The sequence below is a fragment of the Manis javanica genome, chromosome 8 (assembly GCF_040802235.1).
Source record: "Manis javanica isolate MJ-LG chromosome 8, MJ_LKY, whole genome shotgun sequence".
In the NCBI taxonomy this organism is placed as follows: Eukaryota; Metazoa; Chordata; class Mammalia; order Pholidota; family Manidae; genus Manis; species Manis javanica.
In genome coordinates, this window is record NC_133163.1 from 113974334 (window position 1) to 113994437 (window position 20104).

General features: G+C 40.7%; 1 protein-coding gene across 4 annotated transcripts; it reads right to left on the reverse strand.

The window, feature by feature from the left end:
• Positions 1-708: 708 nt before the first annotated feature.
• SPG21 (SPG21 abhydrolase domain containing, maspardin) lies at positions 709-17999 on the reverse strand. Of its 4 annotated transcripts, XM_073211998.1 has the most exons (10): positions 17732-17998; positions 16897-17132; positions 13936-14022; positions 11359-11520; positions 8579-8659; positions 7520-7665; positions 5583-5691; positions 4812-4919; positions 2314-2454; positions 709-1397 (listed from the first exon to the last, which is right to left on the reverse strand). In XM_073211998.1, exons 3-10 carry the CDS (start codon positions 13996-13998, stop codon positions 1281-1283), a joined length of 927 nt encoding a protein of 308 aa, XP_073068099.1. In that variant the 5' UTR covers positions 13999-14022; positions 16897-17132; positions 17732-17998; the 3' UTR covers positions 709-1280. The 4 variants fall into 4 exon arrangements, with proteins under 4 accessions (XP_073068099.1, XP_073068100.1, XP_017507057.1 ...); XM_073211999.1 differs by lacking the exon at positions 11359-11520 and having other exon boundaries at positions 17732-17999; XM_017651568.3 differs by lacking the exon at positions 16897-17132.
• Between the last annotated feature and the right edge of the window lie 2105 nt (positions 18000-20104).

Consider the following 20104-nt stretch of genomic DNA (forward strand, 5'->3'; position numbering starts at 1 on the left):
CCAGGGACAGAGAAACAAGCTAGAGGACACCACAAGGCTGCAGTCAGCCAAATCCAAGACTGTGGGGAATTTTTTAGGGTGACTGAGACTGTTTCTTCAACAAATAAATGGCAAGAAAAAATAAAGGGAGGAGGAACTTACAGTTCAAGAGAGATTTAAGGGACATTTCAATCAAATATAAAGTGTGAACTTTGTATGGAAGCTAACTAGAACTAGTCAACTGTAAAAACACATTTGTGAGATCACGAATGGGGATGTTGACTGGATATTCGATGGTAGGAAGGAATTACTGGTGAATTTTTAAGTGTGATAATGGCATTATGGTTATTTTATCTCTTGAAGGTGAAATCACATAGTATTAGAAATTACTTTACAATAATCCAGTGATGGGAATATGTGTGGAAGAAGTGAGGGTATGAGACTGTCCATGAGTTGGCAATTTCTGAAGCTGGGTGTTGGGGCCATAGTTCATCATATTATTTTTAGTTAATGTATATTTAAAGCTTTCCACTGAAGGGGAAAAAAAAAAGAAGGCATGAGAAGTACCTGGCACATAATAACAGCTCAATAACTAAAACAATGAGCAAACTGCACCTCAGATTAAATAACTTACCTAAAGTCACTTGGAATTGGCAAATGATACCATGATCCACTTCTGATAAAGTTCTATATTGTTAGGCAGCCCAGTTAATCACAAAAGCCACTCACTGAAATTGAGTTTTTATTCCAAATGAGTATAATGGCTAGAAAGACAAGAGCTAAAACTGAAATGATTTGCTTAACTGGAAATCAGAAGTAGCTGATTTACAGGCAAGCAAATGGTGGGGTGACAACCTTGGTATAATGGTTATAACCAAGAAAGCGTAAAAATAATCAATGTCATTCTAATACACAATTTGATGTGCAGCATTTACAGCAAATAACAGAAAAAAAAAGAAGAAAGGAAAAGGGAAAAAAACCCCACAAAATCCCAAACCTCAGAAATTAACATTCACTTAAGAACACAGTGGTAAAGACTTGGTAGCAAAATTTTCACAATTCTTAAAATGGGAGTCTTCAAAAGTACTTCAAATTCAAAAGCTAAAAAAACCGAAAGGAAACAGTTACACTGGCTTAGAAGAGCTGCCACCTGTCACAACGATGACCTTCAGTCCTACTTCCAAACACAGTGATAGCCGGTGAACCTGACAGAGCGGGCGGAGAGGCTGGCTGGCGGGCACTGACATCACTGATTGTACGAGAGTGCACTGGCTGCCCGTCACTAACCGCCAAAGCCACAGCTACTGCTGCTCCTGACTGATGCCGAGGTTGCCCTTCTGCACCTCGAGCTCCTCAGCGCTGACCATTGATGGGTCAATGGCCGCATATTTGGTTCCGTGGAATTGCAGGAGGTGTATCTGTATAAGTGCAGAATGATTTTAAATGTCACCACAGTACATAAATGTTTTATACTTCTAAAACTCAGAGTAATACATACTAATTGGAGAGAAAAACTGGGAAACAGAGAAGTTACAGAAGTATTCTCAAAAACCATGCTTTGGGATCTTTGTTCTTCATTTAGTATGTAACCAGTTTCTTCAAGTTCCTACAAACTCTTCAGAAACATCTTAAATAGGGGCACTCTGCTCCAAGGAAGTGTGTACTTTCCCCCTCTGCTGTGGCCGGCCAGGTCTTCCCATCCTCTGCTGTTCCAACACCGCGATCAATGTCTCTAGGCATCAAGTTTTTCTATATTTAGGACCCTCTCCTTAGGATCCAATGCCACAAGTGGATGACAGGATCAAAGGACGTGACTGTTTTTTTAAGGTTCTTGACATTTTTTGCCAAACTGCCAAAACAATTATTTTTCACCACTATTCTAATGTACATTCAGGTAGAGGATAAAGAGGTGGGGTTTCTTAGCTTTTGTGTGTGTGTTTTTTTAATGCATTAAAAATAGATCAAGAAGTTGCTTCATGGGGCTCAGATTGACCCCATTTAGGTCAGGTGTCCTACCGTGAATGAATTCATTGTGTTCAGGAAGGCAAGGTCACATCGGACCAAATGGCTAACTTCAGTGTATGGATGAAGGCCTGCTGTTCTTAGAAAAAGGATGGTGGGCAGAAAGCCACCGTGTGTCTCTACTATACCTGCTTGAATTCTCCTATAAATTATTAATGTAAACCACCTTTATTAAGTCAGTAACTCATACCTACAGAGAATTCTGTAGTTCTCTTACTCTACCATCAAAAAAAAAAAAAAAAAGGAAAGGCTTTATGTTTTGAACCACACACTTTGGGTGCAAAGTGCTGTGGGTTCCAAGCTGAGACTTACCTGTACATAAAGATTCACCTCTGCACTCCTGCAGAGATAGGGGAAATTTCCTCCCGTTTTAAGGTGAGCTCTCCGGGCATTAGGATACAGTTTGTACATTTCTTCTTTAGCTTCAGTTGAAAGGGCACTCTGGTCAAATACCTTAAAAAAAAAGCGACAAGGCTGAAACCTACTGCTATTTTAATATGTTCGTTGCACATTACGGAAAGTGCCACCCCAGGCATTTCTTTCTCATGAAAAGACACTGCTAAACCCCTGTGCAGCCTGGCCACTCCCTTCTGCTGATCCCTGGTGACTTCTAACTCTAATGTGACTTTAGTTACAGATTCTGCTGCCAAATGTCTCTTGTATTCTTTAGAGGGAAAAGTTCTACAATGAATTTCCTTTTCCTTGGACATCATTAACTAAATTAACAGAATATTAATACTGAGCAATTATTACTGAAAAAGCAATTTATTTCAAAAGAATCTTGAAACCCCAAAAGAACTTTTAAATTTTATTCTTAGTTAAAAACAGTTACATAGACTCAGTGAAAAAAACTCCCCCCAAAATTTAGATTATAAAAAGAAGTCCAGATCCTTTCCTGGGGGAGCTACAGTTAGCAGTTTGGGGTATATGGTTCTAGACATCTTTCACTGCCCACACAAACTTTTGTTTAAACATACCTGCAAAAAAGTTTTTCAAAAAGTAATTTAAAAGAAGGAAAAAAAATGCATTTCCAACTTACTAAAGCTTATTGACAGTTGTCAGTGACCATGCACCCAAATGGTGAGCACAGCTTTGAAAGAGGGAAAGCAGAGCAAACGCACTGTGAGCACCAATTATTTCACGTAGAATACTGAGAAGCCTGCTCTGTGTCATGGTGAATGTCAGAATGTAGAGTTACAGTGGAGAATGATAAGTTATTGTTTACATGCTGGTAATGGCAGTTTCCTGACAAAAGTTAATTCTTAAAGATACCATGTCATTTGAATTTAGGAATAAATCCACTTATGAGGCAAGCTAAAGTAGTTACATGATTTTTTAAAAAGCCACAAAATATAACAACAAAGCAAAACTGAAGGAACAGAACAGCAACAGTCACCAAAGGGAAGGGGTAAGGAGGGTGGGTGGGGAGTGAGGGCGAAGGGCATTGAGGGGCATTATGATTAAGAAAGATAATGTAGGGGGGTTATGGGGAAGGCAGTATAGCACAATGAAGACAAGCAGTGACTCTATAGCATCTTACTACGCTGATGGACAGTGACTGCAATGGGGTATGTGGTGGGGACTTGATTATATGGGTGAATGTTGTAACCACAATGATGCTCATGTGAAACCTTCATAAGATTGTATATCAATGATACCTTATTGAAAAAAAGAAGCCACAACCACAATGAAATACAACTTCACACCCATTAGGATGGTCATTGTCAAAAAAAATAATAAATGTTGGTGAGGGTATGGAATGACTGGAACCCTTGTGCATTGCTGGTGGGAAATGTAAAATGGTACCGCCACTGTGAGAGACAATAGCATGGCTCCTCAACAAGTTCAACACAGTTACCATATGACTCAGCAATTCTACTTCTAGGCAGATACCCTAAAGAATTCAAAATAGGGACTCAAACAGAGACTTGGACAACCAAAACTCATATAGCATTATTCACAGTAGCCAAAAGGTGGAAACAACCCAAATGCTCATCAACAGATGGATGGATAAACAAAATGTTGTATAATATACATATAATGGAATATTATTCAGCCTAAAAAAGAAAGGACATTGTAATACATGCTACAATCTTGAAGATACACAGATAAACCTTGAAGACATTATGCTAAAAGAAAGAAGCCAGAGACAAAAGGACAAAGACAGGGCTCCACTTCTATGAGGTATCTAGAGTAGTCAAATACATCCAGGAAGTTCATTGCTAGTTACCAGGGCTGGGAGGAGGGGGAATGGGGAGTTATTGTTTAATGGATACAGAGTTTTAGTGTGGAATGATGAAAACTTCTGGAAATGGATAATGGTGATTGATGGTTGCACAACACTGCAAGTGTAATTAATGCCACTATACACTTAAAAATGCATAAAATGGTAAATTTTGTTACGTATATTTTACCACTCAAAAATATAAAAAGCAAGCTTTTGTGTTAGTTAGACTTTATGGAATTCTTGGTTCTCTGCCCTCATGAAACACCTTCTCTGTGCTGCCCCGATGTGTGGCAGCTAAAGTGCAGTATCTGTTGATGAGAATAGCAAAAATACACAGAAATGGCTAAGGACCACCATATCTGTTGAAATTGATTCCTATTTCAATGGTGTTATTCCTACCAGGGAAAATATAGGATAACCAATAAACAGATTGTTTTGGAATTAAGAAAACTGGGAGTGTAAAAAAAAAATCCAAGGCAGCATTTGCAGAGACACATTGAAAAATTATAAAATAATCATGAGGAAGGTCTTGACATGCACATTTAAAAAGGAAAGCATCCATTTTATTTAAAGGGAAGCTTACATCCATAATGGTTACAGGGATGTCCCGAATTTTATGAGGTTCCACATAAGAATTTTGACAATTCAGGGTAAGTCTTGAAGCCAGTTCACTCTGACCCAAACTCTCCAGCTGCAGGAAGAAATAAGTGGAGTTTTGGATTAACTTTTTTCACATTTACATTAAATCCACAGATAATAATTGTGCTTTAAAGGTGGTATTATGTGTGGTGGGGCCAGGAGGGTCACTGAGGAAACACAACATATTTGAGACCATGAACTGGGCCTCTCAGTGGTGGCATTTTTCTACTCTGGGAGCCTGGCATTCCATGGCCCTCAAGCTGACCTGCCCCACAGGTGCCTGTGCGCAGCAAGCCGATTCCTGCTGCTCAGCAATGACAGGTGAACCTCAGAGGTGTAAGACACCTCAGAAAAATCATCTAGTCCCATAGTTTCCTAATAAGTCTACAGACCTGCTGCATCAGATTCACCTCAGGGAGAAGGAACAGGGGGAGTAGAGTAAAATTACAGATTCCCAGACCCCACATCCAGGGATTCCAGGTCGATGGTCTGGCAGGAGGCCTTGGAATCTGTGTTTTTAAAAGCTCCTCCAAATGATTCTGATGAATTACTTACCAGCAGTAATACCTGTTTAGATGTATTTAAAGTTAATATGGAAGACTGCTTAACTAACACCTCTACTACATACTCAAGGAGACAGATGTATCTTCAGGAACTGAATGGGCATGAAAATTTCTATTACAAGGTGTCCTCACCCCAATGCCATGATCCTTACCCTGTCCACCATGAAATCGATGGCATCAGCCATCATAGGGTCCACTGGGCCAGATGAAAAGTTTCCAAGAACTATTTTTTTGAGCATAAATGATGGCATCAGCCAAAAGCTGTAAAACAAAGACCTGATAATTTAAATTTCCAAGACTACAAAGAAATGGCAAATAGTCATTCAACAGTGAAGTTCTGTATTAGCTAGGTCCTTGGGATCTAGAGATGAAAAGACCTAGTCTCTTTCTTTCAAAGGGCTAGTTTTGAAGCATCTTATTTTCATGTATACTTTCCCAAGCTCCCAAGAGTTATGGTTTAATATGATTAAATTCTTACTTGAGGATCTGGAATAATTATAAGCAATATTTCAAAATACCTTTGTCAAGGTGGACATTCTGAGGTAGATGATTCCAAGGTAGATGATTCCAAGATTTTTTTTTTTCCAAATTGGCCTTACTCCAATGGCCAAACTACTTCCTTCAAAAACTGAAAACTTAAGATTTACATCACCTTTCAATCAATTGATATTTCAAAATAGTAAAATGAAAGAGTTATCATATATCCCAAAATTTGCTAGTAGATTCTATTGGGCTAATTCAAAGCAATTCAATCTTTATGCATTTCTATAGGTGATTTTTAGTTGATTAAAATGTTGAGAGCCATTTATACAGGGTGAACACTCATTTCTCTAAACCCATGCTGAAACGACTTATAAAGGATGTAGACCAACCACCTCCTGATGCATATTCTCAACGGAATGGCTTGTTGCAAGTTGAGCTTCCCTTGCAAGGCCCAGTCAGTCATCTGTCAGTCACCTTTCTCCACCCCGCCCCCTATAACTTTTTGTCTTCTAAAGGTGATGATATCTATGTTCGCCCTGTGAAGGGTGGACCCTGTTGGCCTTGCTTGTGCCTGTAGCCCCAAAGTGTGGCACATCACAAGCACTGAGATATTTGATAAAACATAGTGGATATGCAAAAACACAAACAAACTGGGGCAGCCTTGGCCCCTAACAACTAGGACATTAAAAATCATAAAAAATAATCAATGAATTTTACTGCATCATCTGGACATGAAATATTGGTAGTTAATGTACACAAAAACTGCTGTGTGAATGCTGAGTAAACTACTGAGGCAATATCAAGAAAAGTTTTTAAAAATGATAGTACAATTTTAAGTAGATGTGAAAATAAGGAAAACAATGTTTATCTATTGTATTAGGTGAAAATTAAACTGATGATACAGGTATGCCTAGCCACCGGGCCTTTTTTTTAGAGTCGAGCCTACCCTTGCCAGCGCTGAAAGAAACCACTTTAAGTTAGTTTTATAAGGTACCATCAGATACCTATCAAACTAATCAAAATGATGTAATCAATGAAAGGATGGCTCAGAGGAAGGAAATATCCCACTGGCTGCCCCACAAAGCATTCTGCTGTCTCCATCTTTCTGAAAAGCAAATGAACATTAATGTGCCATATAGTGCGGAGCACCTGTAACTGACTAAATGCTCTTGTTTTCTCTATTTCGGGGAACACATCTCAAAGAAACAACATAGGAAGGGATGGAAAAAGTAGTTTGTGAAAAGATTAACAGCAGAACGTGAGATGCCAAACGCCTACAGAACCTGTGCCAGTCAGTACCCAGCACTGTTCACACAGGCAGAACACACTGTTAGTTACATGGGCTCTGAGGAACTGTCAGAACCTATCAGTGTGTATTAAAGCTCAACACCAGTTTAGAGTAATAGAAATAGCTGAGTTCAGAGCTCACTCAGTTCTTTTCTTTTGCAAAGTTGATTGTTTCTAATTTTAAAAGCTAGGGCGGTTTCACAGAAGAAGATATGACACCCCTGCCTCCCACAGGGCACCACAAAACCCAAATGCCAATCTTTTCAAAATTCCACCGAATGAAAATAGTAAGAATTTGCCTGACTATTTATGTTCTTACCTGTTGGCAGTCCAAGTTTGATTAAAGATTGAAGTGTCACTGAAGGAATTGCAGAGGATGAGGGAATGGACTCTGGGAGATTTGTGAGTATATTCAGCAAATTTCTGGGCCAAAAAGCCTCCCAAAGAAGCCCCAAAAAGATGAACCTAATTGTACATGAACAGAAGGAAGACTCTGAGAAAATGATCAATCCTGAACATAAGTTTCCAAAGTTACTGTTAAGTATCACCAATCACCGAATATGTCATCACTAGTCATCAGACTGCAAGAGCTACAGCAGTTAGAAATTTAGGAAATACTGTGTTTAAATGCAATTTCTAAGTTTCATACAGAAAAAAATACAACTGCGCATACAAATTATACAAGTCAAAAGAACATTATTCACAGATTGCACTACAAAATAAAACCACTCAGTGGTAGTTTAAGAAAACTATGATTCGGTAATTCCACTCCAAGGCACATACCCAAGGGAACTGAAAACATGTCCACACAAAAACTTATACATGAATGTTTACAACACAAAATATTCCTAATAGCCAAACAATGGTGACATTTCAAAGGTGATGAAGGGATAAATAAAATGTCACATTTCCATATAATGTGATGTTATCTGACAGTACAAAGGAATGAAGTACTGACAGATGCTTACAACATGGATGAACCTTGAAAATGTTACACTAAGTTAAAGAAGTTTGTTAGAAAAGACCACATAGTGTATGATTCCATTTATATAAAATATCCAGAATAGGCAAATCCACAGAGGCAGGAAGTAGATGGGCTGGCAAGGCTGGGGGTGGGGGTGGGGGGGAGGAGTGACTGCTGATTGAGTATGGGGTTTCTTTTTGGGGTGACAAAAATGTTCTAGAATTGACTGTGGTGATGGTTGCACATATCTGTGAATATATTAAAAACCACTGGATTATATACATTAAGAGAGTGAATTGTGTGTTATGTGTGTCATATCTCAAAGAAGCTGTTATTAAAAACTAAAGATAACACCAGGCTTTACAATGTGAATGTTGTATTAAAATCACACATAAGTAGTTTCAAGGTACTCACTTTATCCAGTTGTAAATGGTCTAAAAGTTTTCTGAATCCATCACAGAATTCAAGATGATCCCAATAAACTGGATACTGCAACTGAAGTAATAACAATTTTTAAGTTTATTTAAAAAATGAAAGTAAAGGTAAAATTCAACTCATACATATATGAAAAACTTAGGCCTCTCAGAGAAGCCCACATTTCTCATTTTTTCAAGCTCTGCTCCTTATTCAAAATACATGAAAATAAGCTCCCAACTTCTCCTAAACTTTGATTCACATTTTACTTAACAGACCAGTTTAAAAAAATAAAAAGTAGGCACACTGTAGTGATATACATGAATAACAATTTCAATTCACATCAATTTTATTTCCTAATAGCTGAGAGACTCTGGCTCAAGTGTGAATAGCACAAAACTTATCCATGTAAGGAAATACTGGTTTCCTTTAAATCGATTTTCATTCTGAATTATGGCTCAGGAAAACTAGAAATAAAATCTGTTCTAGGGAGAATTACCTCTCTTTCTTAGTAGCACTTCTTTAAGGGAGTAGTCAATAAAAGTGTTCTTCTTTTTATGAGTCATGCTGATTTCTTCTCGTTCTTTCATTTGTAACCAAAAATATGATGTTTGACTCTAAGTAGCTTCTCTATTAATGCCGACAATGAGCCAGAAAAAGAAATATAAGTCACTAGCTCCATTCTAGGGGACTCAGGCTTGTCATCTAGGAATTCCCCTCTTCAATAATATGTAAAACTCATCTGACAGGCTTGTTATCTTAAGCACTTAGATTCATTTTGTCATTGATATATAACTGGAATAGATAATGCCATGTAAATTATGGGATAATTTTAGATTTGATGGAATATGTTACCTTTACTATTAAAATTCCATTTGTGGATAAGATTCTACTTTGTAAGACAAGATGGACAATAGACCCTCCAGAGCAGAAAATTTGAGAATTTGAGGCAGATGATAGCCAAAAAAAAGATGATATTTGTATGATGCTTTTAATTTAAAAATATCTGTGCCCTAGACAGGGGATAAAATTGTATACAACTTTGGATACACACCCACACACAACTGAATACAAGTAAAACTGGGAAATCTGAATGAGATCCATGGATTATATTAATATCAACTTCTTGGTTGTGATATCCTACTGTAGGTTTGCAAAATGTTACCACTAGGAGAAACTGGGCAAAGTACAAAAGGGATCTCTGTATTATTTCTTACAACTACATGTAAATCTATAATTATCTCAGTATAAATTTAAGTGAAAAAAGGATCCATGCATTTTAACTGTTGATACTAAGAAGTATCTAATAAATTAGTTTTAAAACCTCATGAGGTTGGGATTATGATCAAATCTTAAGGATCAAGTAACTTTGAAGACCCTGTTGGCCTTTTCTTGATTCATTATCTAGCTAATCCAAGAGGGAAGCCCACATCAAGAAGCTTGAAGGCAAGAAAAAATATCCATCCAGAAGGGAAGGCTCTTGTGACCTGCCAATTTTAAGCAATAAATACAATATCAGCTTTCTTTCTACAGTGCCCTAAAGTGGGACGGGCGCCAGGGGGCTAGTCAGTTTCCCTCTCCCTGGCTGATCAGCGGCGGCCACCAGGAAAGGCACTGGCATGTCTCAGGCTGCAGGAGGCTGCAGGGAGGGCAGTTACACCCTGCTCTCCTGGAATGCTGTCTAGTAAGGGGGATTGTGAGAATTTAGAACAAGGGAGGATTATGTTTCAGTGACTCAGCCATGTCACATGAGGCATGTTAAAGAATCTGGAGAAATTCAGCCAGAGAAGAAACCATCTGGGAGGGAAGCAGTAGGCGGTGCTGATAATAACTAGTTCTCTCAAGAAAGGGACCGGCTGTCAGGAGGAAGAGGAACTGGATTTGTTTTGTGTGGCCCCATTTGGTAAAAACCCCAGTAGAATTTTCAGTTACCTTCCAAGAGAAGAGATTTGGCCCACATTTTCTCTCCTTCAGACAGTAAATAAAATGTGTAATAACAGCAGTAGTCTCACAGAGAGTACCATTTACATGTTAAATATTCCAGGGCCCAGAAACAACTGCCAACTCCAAAGCCAAAGGGTCTCTCCTTCCTGGGAAGTCAGGAGACCAAGCCTGTCCTTACATGGTTGAGACATGCCAAAAAATCACTCAGAAGTCACAGTGCCTCCCCCACCTACAACTCAGAGAGAACACGATTAAAAAATGATCAGTGGGAAACTAGATTTAGGCCAAATTCAGGGATAAAATAACAAAAGCTTCTTAACCAAACGCCAAAGGCATGAGCTGGTTAATGAACTTCACCTCATCTGTCAAAGACTTACGTTAGAGGAAGCTTTGAGCCACCTGGATGCTAGCAGATCCCTGTGCTGACCCCTACTCCATGCTCAGCACCCCTGAGGCAGTGGTCTAGCAAATGAGGTGTGGGAACAGAGCCAGAAGACCCAGCTTGGTTCTCCCTCCCCCACCTCCTGGCTGTGTGACCTGTGGTGACCACTAAAATGGCCTGGACCTCATCTATAAACCAGGCCAGTGCTGCCTACCATTCAGACTTACAGGGATGCTGTAAAAACTGGGTGCAGAGAAGGCTTCCAAAAGAGGTTTGTCCCCTGTGTCTCTGCATATTTTCTTTTCAAAAGGCTTCATTTCACATTTTTAAAAAGGAAAAGAGTATCTTACCTCAATAAAAAACATGAGCATTACTATAATTAACCAGAAACAGAAGCACACACAAAAACACAAAATGTGGACCTGAACTGTAACACTGAATCAGTAATACTTACAGCTATCACCCGGTAACCCCATCCGGTCAAAGCCAAAATCTGCCGGAAAAATACATCTGCAGTTCCGCTGACAGGGGGGAGAAATATGAGAGGACACCTGATAGTTCGGGGGCCTGCATCATAGAGTGACCATATCTTACTATCATCATCGTCCACAATAATCTGGAAGGGAAGTTTTAAGAAAAAATGGAAAACCTTACAGATTTGGTTTTATACTGTTACTTACAATAGAATTTCACTGGCAATTTTAACACCACTTGTCTTGGTTGTTGCAAGGTAAACTGGGGATCACACCAGACTAGCACCTGTAACACACTGCTCTGGTCTCCTTTCCTTCCTTCAGAGCTAACATTCCAGACTAGATAATTTCCAGACAGAAAAAGCAGACCCTACCATCGGGCTGAGATCTGCAGGGTCAGGGCCTGGAAAGAGACTTCAGGTGTGGGGAGTGGGCTCAGGAAAAACCTGGCTTTTTTGAGGAAGAGGGGGTGAGGGGAAGGAAGGTTATCAGAAATCCTCCTGATTTATTACTTATTGACCCCACAGGGGGAAAAGATGAGCATTGAGTTCAGTCGAGTGCCCGGCAGAGTTTGGCAAATATTGAGCATTCAAGTGTTAGCTATTAGTATTATTCACTGCGTGACAGTTTAATTTTTGTTTTCATTTGCTGACTTTTTGCTGGAATTTGGAAAAACACATTCACTGCTTGAAATTTGCCAATGCCAATCAATATTTATCCTGGTTTTACATGAAAAAGTTTCAAACCCTCCATGTTTTATTCTCTGAAAGCTCCTAGCTGGCAGTGCCATGGGCCCCATGGTGTCGCTGTGGGTGACAGCACGCTAACCAGGGTCAGTGGTGTCACTGGGAGTCGAGTCCAGAAGGCCCTCACAGTATCCTTTCAGACTTCCCCAGGTCACAGATGGTGCCAATAATGTCCCACACTCATGTTTTTGCTCTTTGCATATTGCCATTTTGGCTTTTTCATGTTTCTTCTTGCTATGATTGTGGTAAAAACCTCTTAATGGCCTTTGACAGTGCACATAGTAAATCCCAATATTGTAGTGATAAAATTCATGAGATAAGATCTCTATGAGATTCAGATCTCTAAATTATTCTAGGAAACTATTTCGATAATACAATTTGGAAGAAAAGTAACAAAAATAGAATGTTCTCCTCCTCCCCAGTTTTACTGATATAATTGACATAGTATATATTCAAAATGTAAGCCATAATTACTTCAATGTTATTTATCACTTCAACTTTCTCAGAGTTCTTTTAATGGTAATTTTGTCAGACTTCTTTTAGAAGATAGGGTATCTGTTTAACAACTTAAAATCTAGCACCATGAAGTTTCAAGCAAACTTGTCATGACTTGTGGACCAAACGGATCCAACAACTGGGAAAAATTACATCAAGGAAACTACTACTTGTAACTATTTTTAAGACTATTTAGGTAAGTTTGGGTTGTTTTGGATCTGGTGATCAGCTTGCTGAGGGAGTGAGTCCATCACAAGGAACTCATGTGATTTCCTTGAGGGGACAGGACAAGGTAGAGAGACTCCAGGAGCCAATTCTCATTCAGGGGCAGTGGTTTCCCAGGTACTAAGAAGCAAGTGGGGGTTCCCTTCGGTATGCAGCCAAATACTTCTGGCTTTGAAGCCAGACAAATTTGATGTTATTCCAGACTCTACCAGGCTGCGTGTGACCTTTAATATGTTAACCTCTCTGGATCTCAGTTTTCTCATTGGCAAAATGGGCACATCATACCCACTTTGTTGCACTGTTGGGAGAATTAAATAAGATGTCTGGAGACTTCTGCAACAGTGCCAGTTATACAGCAGGTATTCTGATGATACCTGGAGAATTGTATCACAAATTTCTAGATGGAGAATAATGTTGTTAGTAATTCAACGCTTCACAATATTCCATAGCTGTATACCCTGACAAAATGATCATAACAGAGACACAGAAAATCTTCAGATCATCGGACTCTAATAATTCTGTGAAGGGGATCAGCAAAGATTTTACTCTGTGATTTGAAGAGCCTAGTGTGATCTGGGCCTAGTGTGATCCCCAAACATTTTGATTAATTTGGGACTCAGAATTAATAGTCAGGTCTCAATGTCAGTGTTTAGGGTTTTGGGACATCTTAGGCAAATAAGGTTTCCAGAAGACAACTATCAATGCAAACAGGATCTATAATGTGAACCACTGTAAATCTTAAATCTGAGAAACAGGAAAATGCTTTATAACAGAATCTGACTGTACTTTACAGTTGCTTGGCTACAAGCTTTCCACTAAACTCTACAGAGGAGTACATATGTTCCTGCCTGCTTGAATAGGTAAAAGAATTATAAAATAATGAGGATAGTTACACCTACATTTACTCTTGTACCAGTGTCAAAAGTTGATTATACTTGACACAGAAGGGATACATTTTTTGCTCTGCAACCCAGGGTCATGATATTTGGCAATAACCCTTACTCTCAAACACTCCTAAGGCATAACATGTAAATCACACACAGTAACAACACAAGATTTGGCAAATAAGAGGTATAGTAAAACAATACATACCTTTTTAAGGGGAACTGTACTTCTAAACCAGTTATAATCAGGAGAGACTTTAATCTCTCCCATGATCAGCTGAAATGGAGGTTAACCCTGCAATAGAAGCACGCGATGTTTCACGTCAAGAATTCATGTTTACATCGGAACTGAATGTAGAGTCTGGTCAAGCTATGCCAACAATACTTTAAAGGGTAAAACCAAGGAAATTGGCTATTTTACCTTGTCCATATATACTTAAACTATACTTAAACTAAATTTGGTGAAATCCTGTAATTGTAGAGCAGGAAGGGGCTCCAAGAGATAATTATACTACCCTTACTTCCCCCAGCAGAGGAATCAGGTCTCGAAAATTTAAATGACTTACCGGAGATCCTATGGCTACTGAGGAGCTAGGACCAAATGCAGGACAGTCTTTGCTGACACCAGACTGCCTGTTCTATCTAGATGATCGTAAACCACAGTACCATCACTATCTATTGACAATACTGTAAGAATCCATTTTAATAAAGATGTTCCTTTCTGATAGTATAGGGAACAGCCCACACTAGAGAAAGGAGTTAATGTAAGCCTGTTTTCTAATCAATTCACAAAATGTCATAAATCTAACCCTAGTGGAACATAACTTCAGAACCTCACATGTAATTCTTAATGCAAAATACAGGGAAACGTGCTCTTCATATTGCTGCAATTAAAAGTGATATAACCTCTTCTGAAAGATCTACAAAGAGATACCCGAATACTTGAAGGCACTCTAATTAGCAACAAAAGAAAATGTGCCTTTAGAAAAAATGTGTGGTCTTCTTGTAAGATTAGTGATTTCCAGCTTGTATGGCTCTGTGACCTTGGAAAAGTCCTTGACCCTCTTTAGAAGGCTTGTTTTCTCATCTATTACTGTTTCACCACTGTATCTCCAAAGCCAAGAAACTGCTTGGCACATAGCAGGCATTATCTGTTGACTAAATGAATGACTATGTCCTAAGGAAACTGAGCTAGGCAATACAAGTGTCCCTTCCAACCTGGGCATCTATGAGCTTTCTATCTACTGTCCAGGCTTCTTCAATTTAAAGATTTCCCTCTTTGCTCAGGCATTTGTGTTGTGTCATAAGAGGAACCTGAAATGACAATTCTCTCCTGCAGATTCTTACTTCTTGCTAAATGAGGAAGTTCCATCATTGGTTTGGAAGGATTCAAATACTCGCTTTGCATCCTGTCCTCCCAGCTCAGGGCAAGTGTGGATTTCCTAGCAAGGCTAAGATGAGTCTGAGATCTTAGAACTTAACTCCTGGGTTGACTCTGAGCTGTCATTTTAGAGGGGCTTCTTTGGACTGGCCAGGAACAGAGGATTCTAAAGCCAAGGGAACTATTCCTTCTCAGCCCCCCACATCTGTTCCCTTGGGAACACAGGGCATGCAGAAGTCTCAACTGTTACCTCTAAACTTGGGGGGTTACTAAAATTAAACCCAAGGAGGTGGTAAATGTAGAAAGCCAATGTTAAACTTGGTTTATAACCTTGACCTCACCTTGGTTATAACCTTTCTTCTTTTAAAGCTAGAAAAGTTTGTTAAAATCGTAAGTTGCTCTAAAGTATCAAGAAACTCATCAGCCATTCTTCAGTTTGATAGGCTGAAAATTAGTGTGCACAGATGTAGTGATTATTAATACAGAAATAAAGAAAATCATTCTTTGCGTTTTCATTTTCTTTTAACAAATACTAACATATTAAAAAAAAACAACTAAGTCATTTGAACTAGTACAGCCTTTCTCTAAACTGGCTGTTACTTTTCACTGAAAGCAACTAACCCATATAATAAATTCTGGAATATTTTCTACTTGGACAGACTTGAAATATTCCCATATCATCTAAGTACTTCCTGATGAGCCCTTTTCTGGTACTGCATTACTATAAACAATTATTCCACAGCAGGAAGTATCAAAAACATATTTAGCAAATAAAATTCACTTAACAGATTCATAAAACACCCTAGCTAATTACAGCCAGAAAGTTAACTTTCAGATTTGCCAAACTTGGGATAAAATTAATTATTCATAGTTTTGGAATGTACAAACCAAACTACCATATTCCCATCATACACAGGCACACACATTCCCTGTCATCCACTCTTCCCATAGCAATAGGCAGAAAGATGTTCCTTACCACAGTCCTCAGTGTTATTCACAACCACCTCAGTATTGTAACATTTTATAACTAATCTTGCCGGATGGGAAGATTGCACCCAACTGTGACCAAATTTTTGTAGAGGCAAGTGATTTTAACACTTGTGCTGGTCTGGCAGTACATGAAGGGTGAGATAGATACCAAATGTTGCATCTGACCATCTGATGTCTAACTGAAAAAGCTCACTGCTGCAAAGGGAAAGCAGCTGGGAGTGGTATGAAAGGAAGTTTGTTCTAGCTCCCTTCCATCCCCTATCAGCATATACTTTCACAAGTCACAAGAGGAACATTCTGTATATGGCAAAAGAGGTTAACTGAGATTGTGACCAAATTGCTCGGTATTCAAGAAGAAGGAATGTAGACCATGAGCTCAACACTGAATTGATCTCTCACGATTCAATTCTTCACAAAACCAAAAGCACCTGTTCATGCTGGTGGAAAAAGAGCAGCAGAGATTAGCCTTAATCTTGCCTAAGGAAACTCCCCTCAGAGACTTTGGACATCCAGTCTTCTCTGGCCCTTGTGCTGCCTGACAGTGAAACTGCCAGTTGTGGGAGTGCCCCAAGGATTACCTGTACTTATCCCTTGGGGTTCAGCAGACCCTGCCAGTTTACAGTCAAAGTAAACTGACTTGCCAGCTTAACTAGTCAGAGGTTTTCTGATCCTTTATCACAATCTGAAGCTTATCTACATATGGACAATGTGATTATCATCAATACCAGCGACAACAAAACATTAGAACCTGAGAATCTCTAAGTGATGCAATTGCCTTTTCAGTGCAAGCCACCATACCTCACCACACCAGTCCATAGCTATCCTTTTCGTAGATCTCTTCGGGGGAAGATTTATTCCTCTTTGCTTCAGGAACTTATTCCATTATCTTCTAAACCTCATGGGAGGAAGAGCTGCCTACTTGACCTTTGTTCCCTGACACCTCATCTTGCGCTGTCTCGGTATAACAGCTTTTGGAAATTTGCATTCAGGTAGTAAGTAACTCCTCAGTCTCTCAAATCTTTCTCCCAGTGGGCCTGGAACATTGCAGGCGGAGACAAAGCAGCAGGATAAATGCAGAACTTCTAACTCCCCAGGAAAACCAGAAGAGGAAAGGTGAGAGTCTAGCTCTGCTACCCTCCTCACCCCCATTCCCAAGCCTCGCAACCTGGCCCCTGCTCAGCAATGGCAAAGGCATTTGTCACTTTCAGGCCGAGATGCGGTCTCCAAAATAACCAGCCTCTGCTCAGAGTTCTTAAAAGTTTACTGAAAAACATGTTCCTGGGACGCAGCTGCGTAGCTCCGGGATGGAATTACAGGAGTATGCCTTCATCCAGCGGCCCCCACCCCGGCCCCAGATGACTCACACAAGTACCCACTTTTCCCGGTTCCGCCGGTGACAGCCACACAAAGGTGGCACAGGCACACCGACACCTACGAACCCAGACTCGACCTCAGAGACAGACACCCGCACACACAGAGGGGCATGCAATCACGTGCACAGTCACGTGGACAGGGCCACACATATAAAGTCACGACTGAGGCAGCCACGCACACTACATACACACTCACCTGGAACCCCCACACACATCACACACCCACACCTGCGCTTCCCAGGGCCTCGCCCACCCCTCACCTGCCGTGGCCGCCCCCACGTCCCTTTCCCTCCTCCCCAAGGCGGCTCTTCCTCCCTCCACCACCACCGCGGGCCAGGGAGGCGGCGGGGCCCGGGACGCGGCCGGCGGCCGCAACGCTCAGTATCCGCAGGCGCAGCCGGCAGTGGGGGCTCTCTGGAGTGCCGGCCTCCGCGGGGCGGGGCGCGCAGCCGAGCGAGTCCGGGCACTCGTACTGCCTCCTCCCGACTGTCCGCACAGCCGGCGGGCGCCTCGCGCTTCCGGGTTCGGAGGGGCGGGGCCACGTCCTCAGGAAGGGGCGGGGTTGCGGGGCTCGGGCGGTCACCATGGCGACAGAAAGGGTTGCTGATAGGGTGAGAGATTCCCGGCAGTTGCAGCGAGTCCTGCTGGGTGGGAAGCCCGCGTCTGCGTCGGCGGCGGCGGCGGGCGTGGGGAGGTCCTAGTTGCTTCTGGGTCAGCTCTAGATCCCTTATTATTTGATGTGGGCCCCGAGGAAGAGGTTGTGGGAGGAGGGGGCGCCTGGCCCCTTGGGACCTGCCTCTGCCTTCCTGTCGCGCCCTCCTGGAGAAGTGCAGACCCTTCTCTCCGCGGTGTGAAGCTTTGAGGGGACCCCTTTGGATTACAGGCTTTGGTGAACAGGGCTTTGTATACTCTCTTTTCATGGCAAGGTCTTTATTTCCTTTGCCACCGCCACAGACACCCTTCATAGTCCTCACTGAGACGCCCCCATCTCCCTTTTCCAGACTTGTGCTAACAGTCTGGGGGATTTATGGGAACTGCTCCCACCAAGCCTCCAGCTCCGTCATCACTTTCTCTTAAACGAATAGAGAATGATAATAGATTTATCTTTATTCTTAAGCAAGATGCTGCAGAGGTCATGACTTTTTCAGTAAAATATTTGCAGGTTTGCTGAAAGAATGTATCATAAGGTTGAAAAACATGTAAATCTCCTTGTTTGAAGTTTTTTAGTGATCCTGAAACAAAGTTCAGTTCAAAGTGCCTCCCCCTAATCTGTTTTAGGGAAAACTTGTACCCTGTGTAGAGGCCTTTGGATTTTGTCCTTACCCAGGTATTTGTTTACCGGATTAAGGTCAGGGGAAAATCCGAGTAAACTGCATCTTTAGTCATGACCTCTGACCTCCTGCTCAGGAGCCCTGGACCCCCATCTAGAACTTGGGTAAATCCCTAAAAACATTTCCCAACAGCACAGTAACCCATTCTCTTTTTCTACCCCCAAAATCACCCTCTTGGAATTTTGAGTCAGGCACAGAAAGTGGTCTTTTATTATAAGCACCACATAAGTGGATAGGGCATGTTTCCACAGGTTTTTAACCTTAGGCCTTTTTTGAAAAACTTTGAAATAGTTTAATGAATGGAATAACTGGCGAATTACTGATTATATATAAAACTCATTTTGGGTACTCATCACATTACGTATCTCTTTCCCTCAGTGGGCTGGGAGCTTTAATTTAGAGCAAAGGGAACAGAGTGGTTCAACCAGAGCCTTAGTACATGATCAGGCTCCTAATAGGTACTGCCTGTATATTGAATGAACTAATGGGAGAATAAATAAATCTACCCACATGTATTCCTAAAGCTGTATTCCTTATGTCGTACACCCCCAGACCTCACTGTAGTAACAGCCTGAATGGAGACTTCAGCTAAGGATGTGCCCAAATACATTAGAAGTCCTTATTCTGTTAGTTAGGTAATAATAATTTTTGACTTCATTGTTGATGATGTAAAACCACTTCACTATGTAGATATGTTTTGTTACATGTATACTTTTATTACTGTGTAGAAGATCAAATCCAAAATAATGACTGTTTTGTTTCCCTGAGAAAAGGACCCCATGGTCTGTTTGGATCCTCAGTTGTTCCAGAACACATGGGAAGCACATTGTTTGTTCCCGAATCCAAACAAGGAACATTTAATCTCTGTGAATTCCAGCTGTCCTGTAATTGCACAACTGCAGGGAGCAGTCTTTTGACCCAGGGCAGGCCACCCTGCAGACTGACCTGGTGGATATGGCTGTGAGGGCTTGCAGCTGTCATGGTCGGGGTCTGCCAGATGGTTCCCACAGTACCAATCCCTGTGTGAGAATCTTATTTAAAAACTGGAATGTTCACAGAATATTCTGTGAACACCAAGCAAAGTAAACAGATGGCCAGCTGGTTCTTAGAATTGCCCAAACCTAAGCTTTCTCTCTCAAATTGACCTTTTGACAGGATATTTGTTTTTAAACATGGGCAGAATAATCCTATATATATCTTTTATGCATGTATACACACCAAACAGAATAGTGGTTACCTTTGAGGGAAACTGGAGGATGGAGGCGGTAGTGAAGGGGAACTTTGGTTTTAGATTTAATATTT

Bases quoted from the DNA above. Each gene is read 5' to 3' on its own strand.
- SPG21 (XM_017651568.3), bottom strand. From the start codon at position 13,998: ATGGGAGAGATTAAAGTCTCTCCTGATTATAACTGGTTTAGAAGTACA. The intron at 11,521-13,935 runs GTATGTATTGTT...CTTCCCTTCCAG, and splicing joins GTACAGTTCCCCTTAAAAAG to ATTATTGTGGACGATGATGA. The intron at 1,398-2,313 runs GTAAGTCTCAGC...GCACTTATACAG, and splicing joins AGGTGAATCTTTATGTACAG to ATACACCTCCTGCAATTCCA.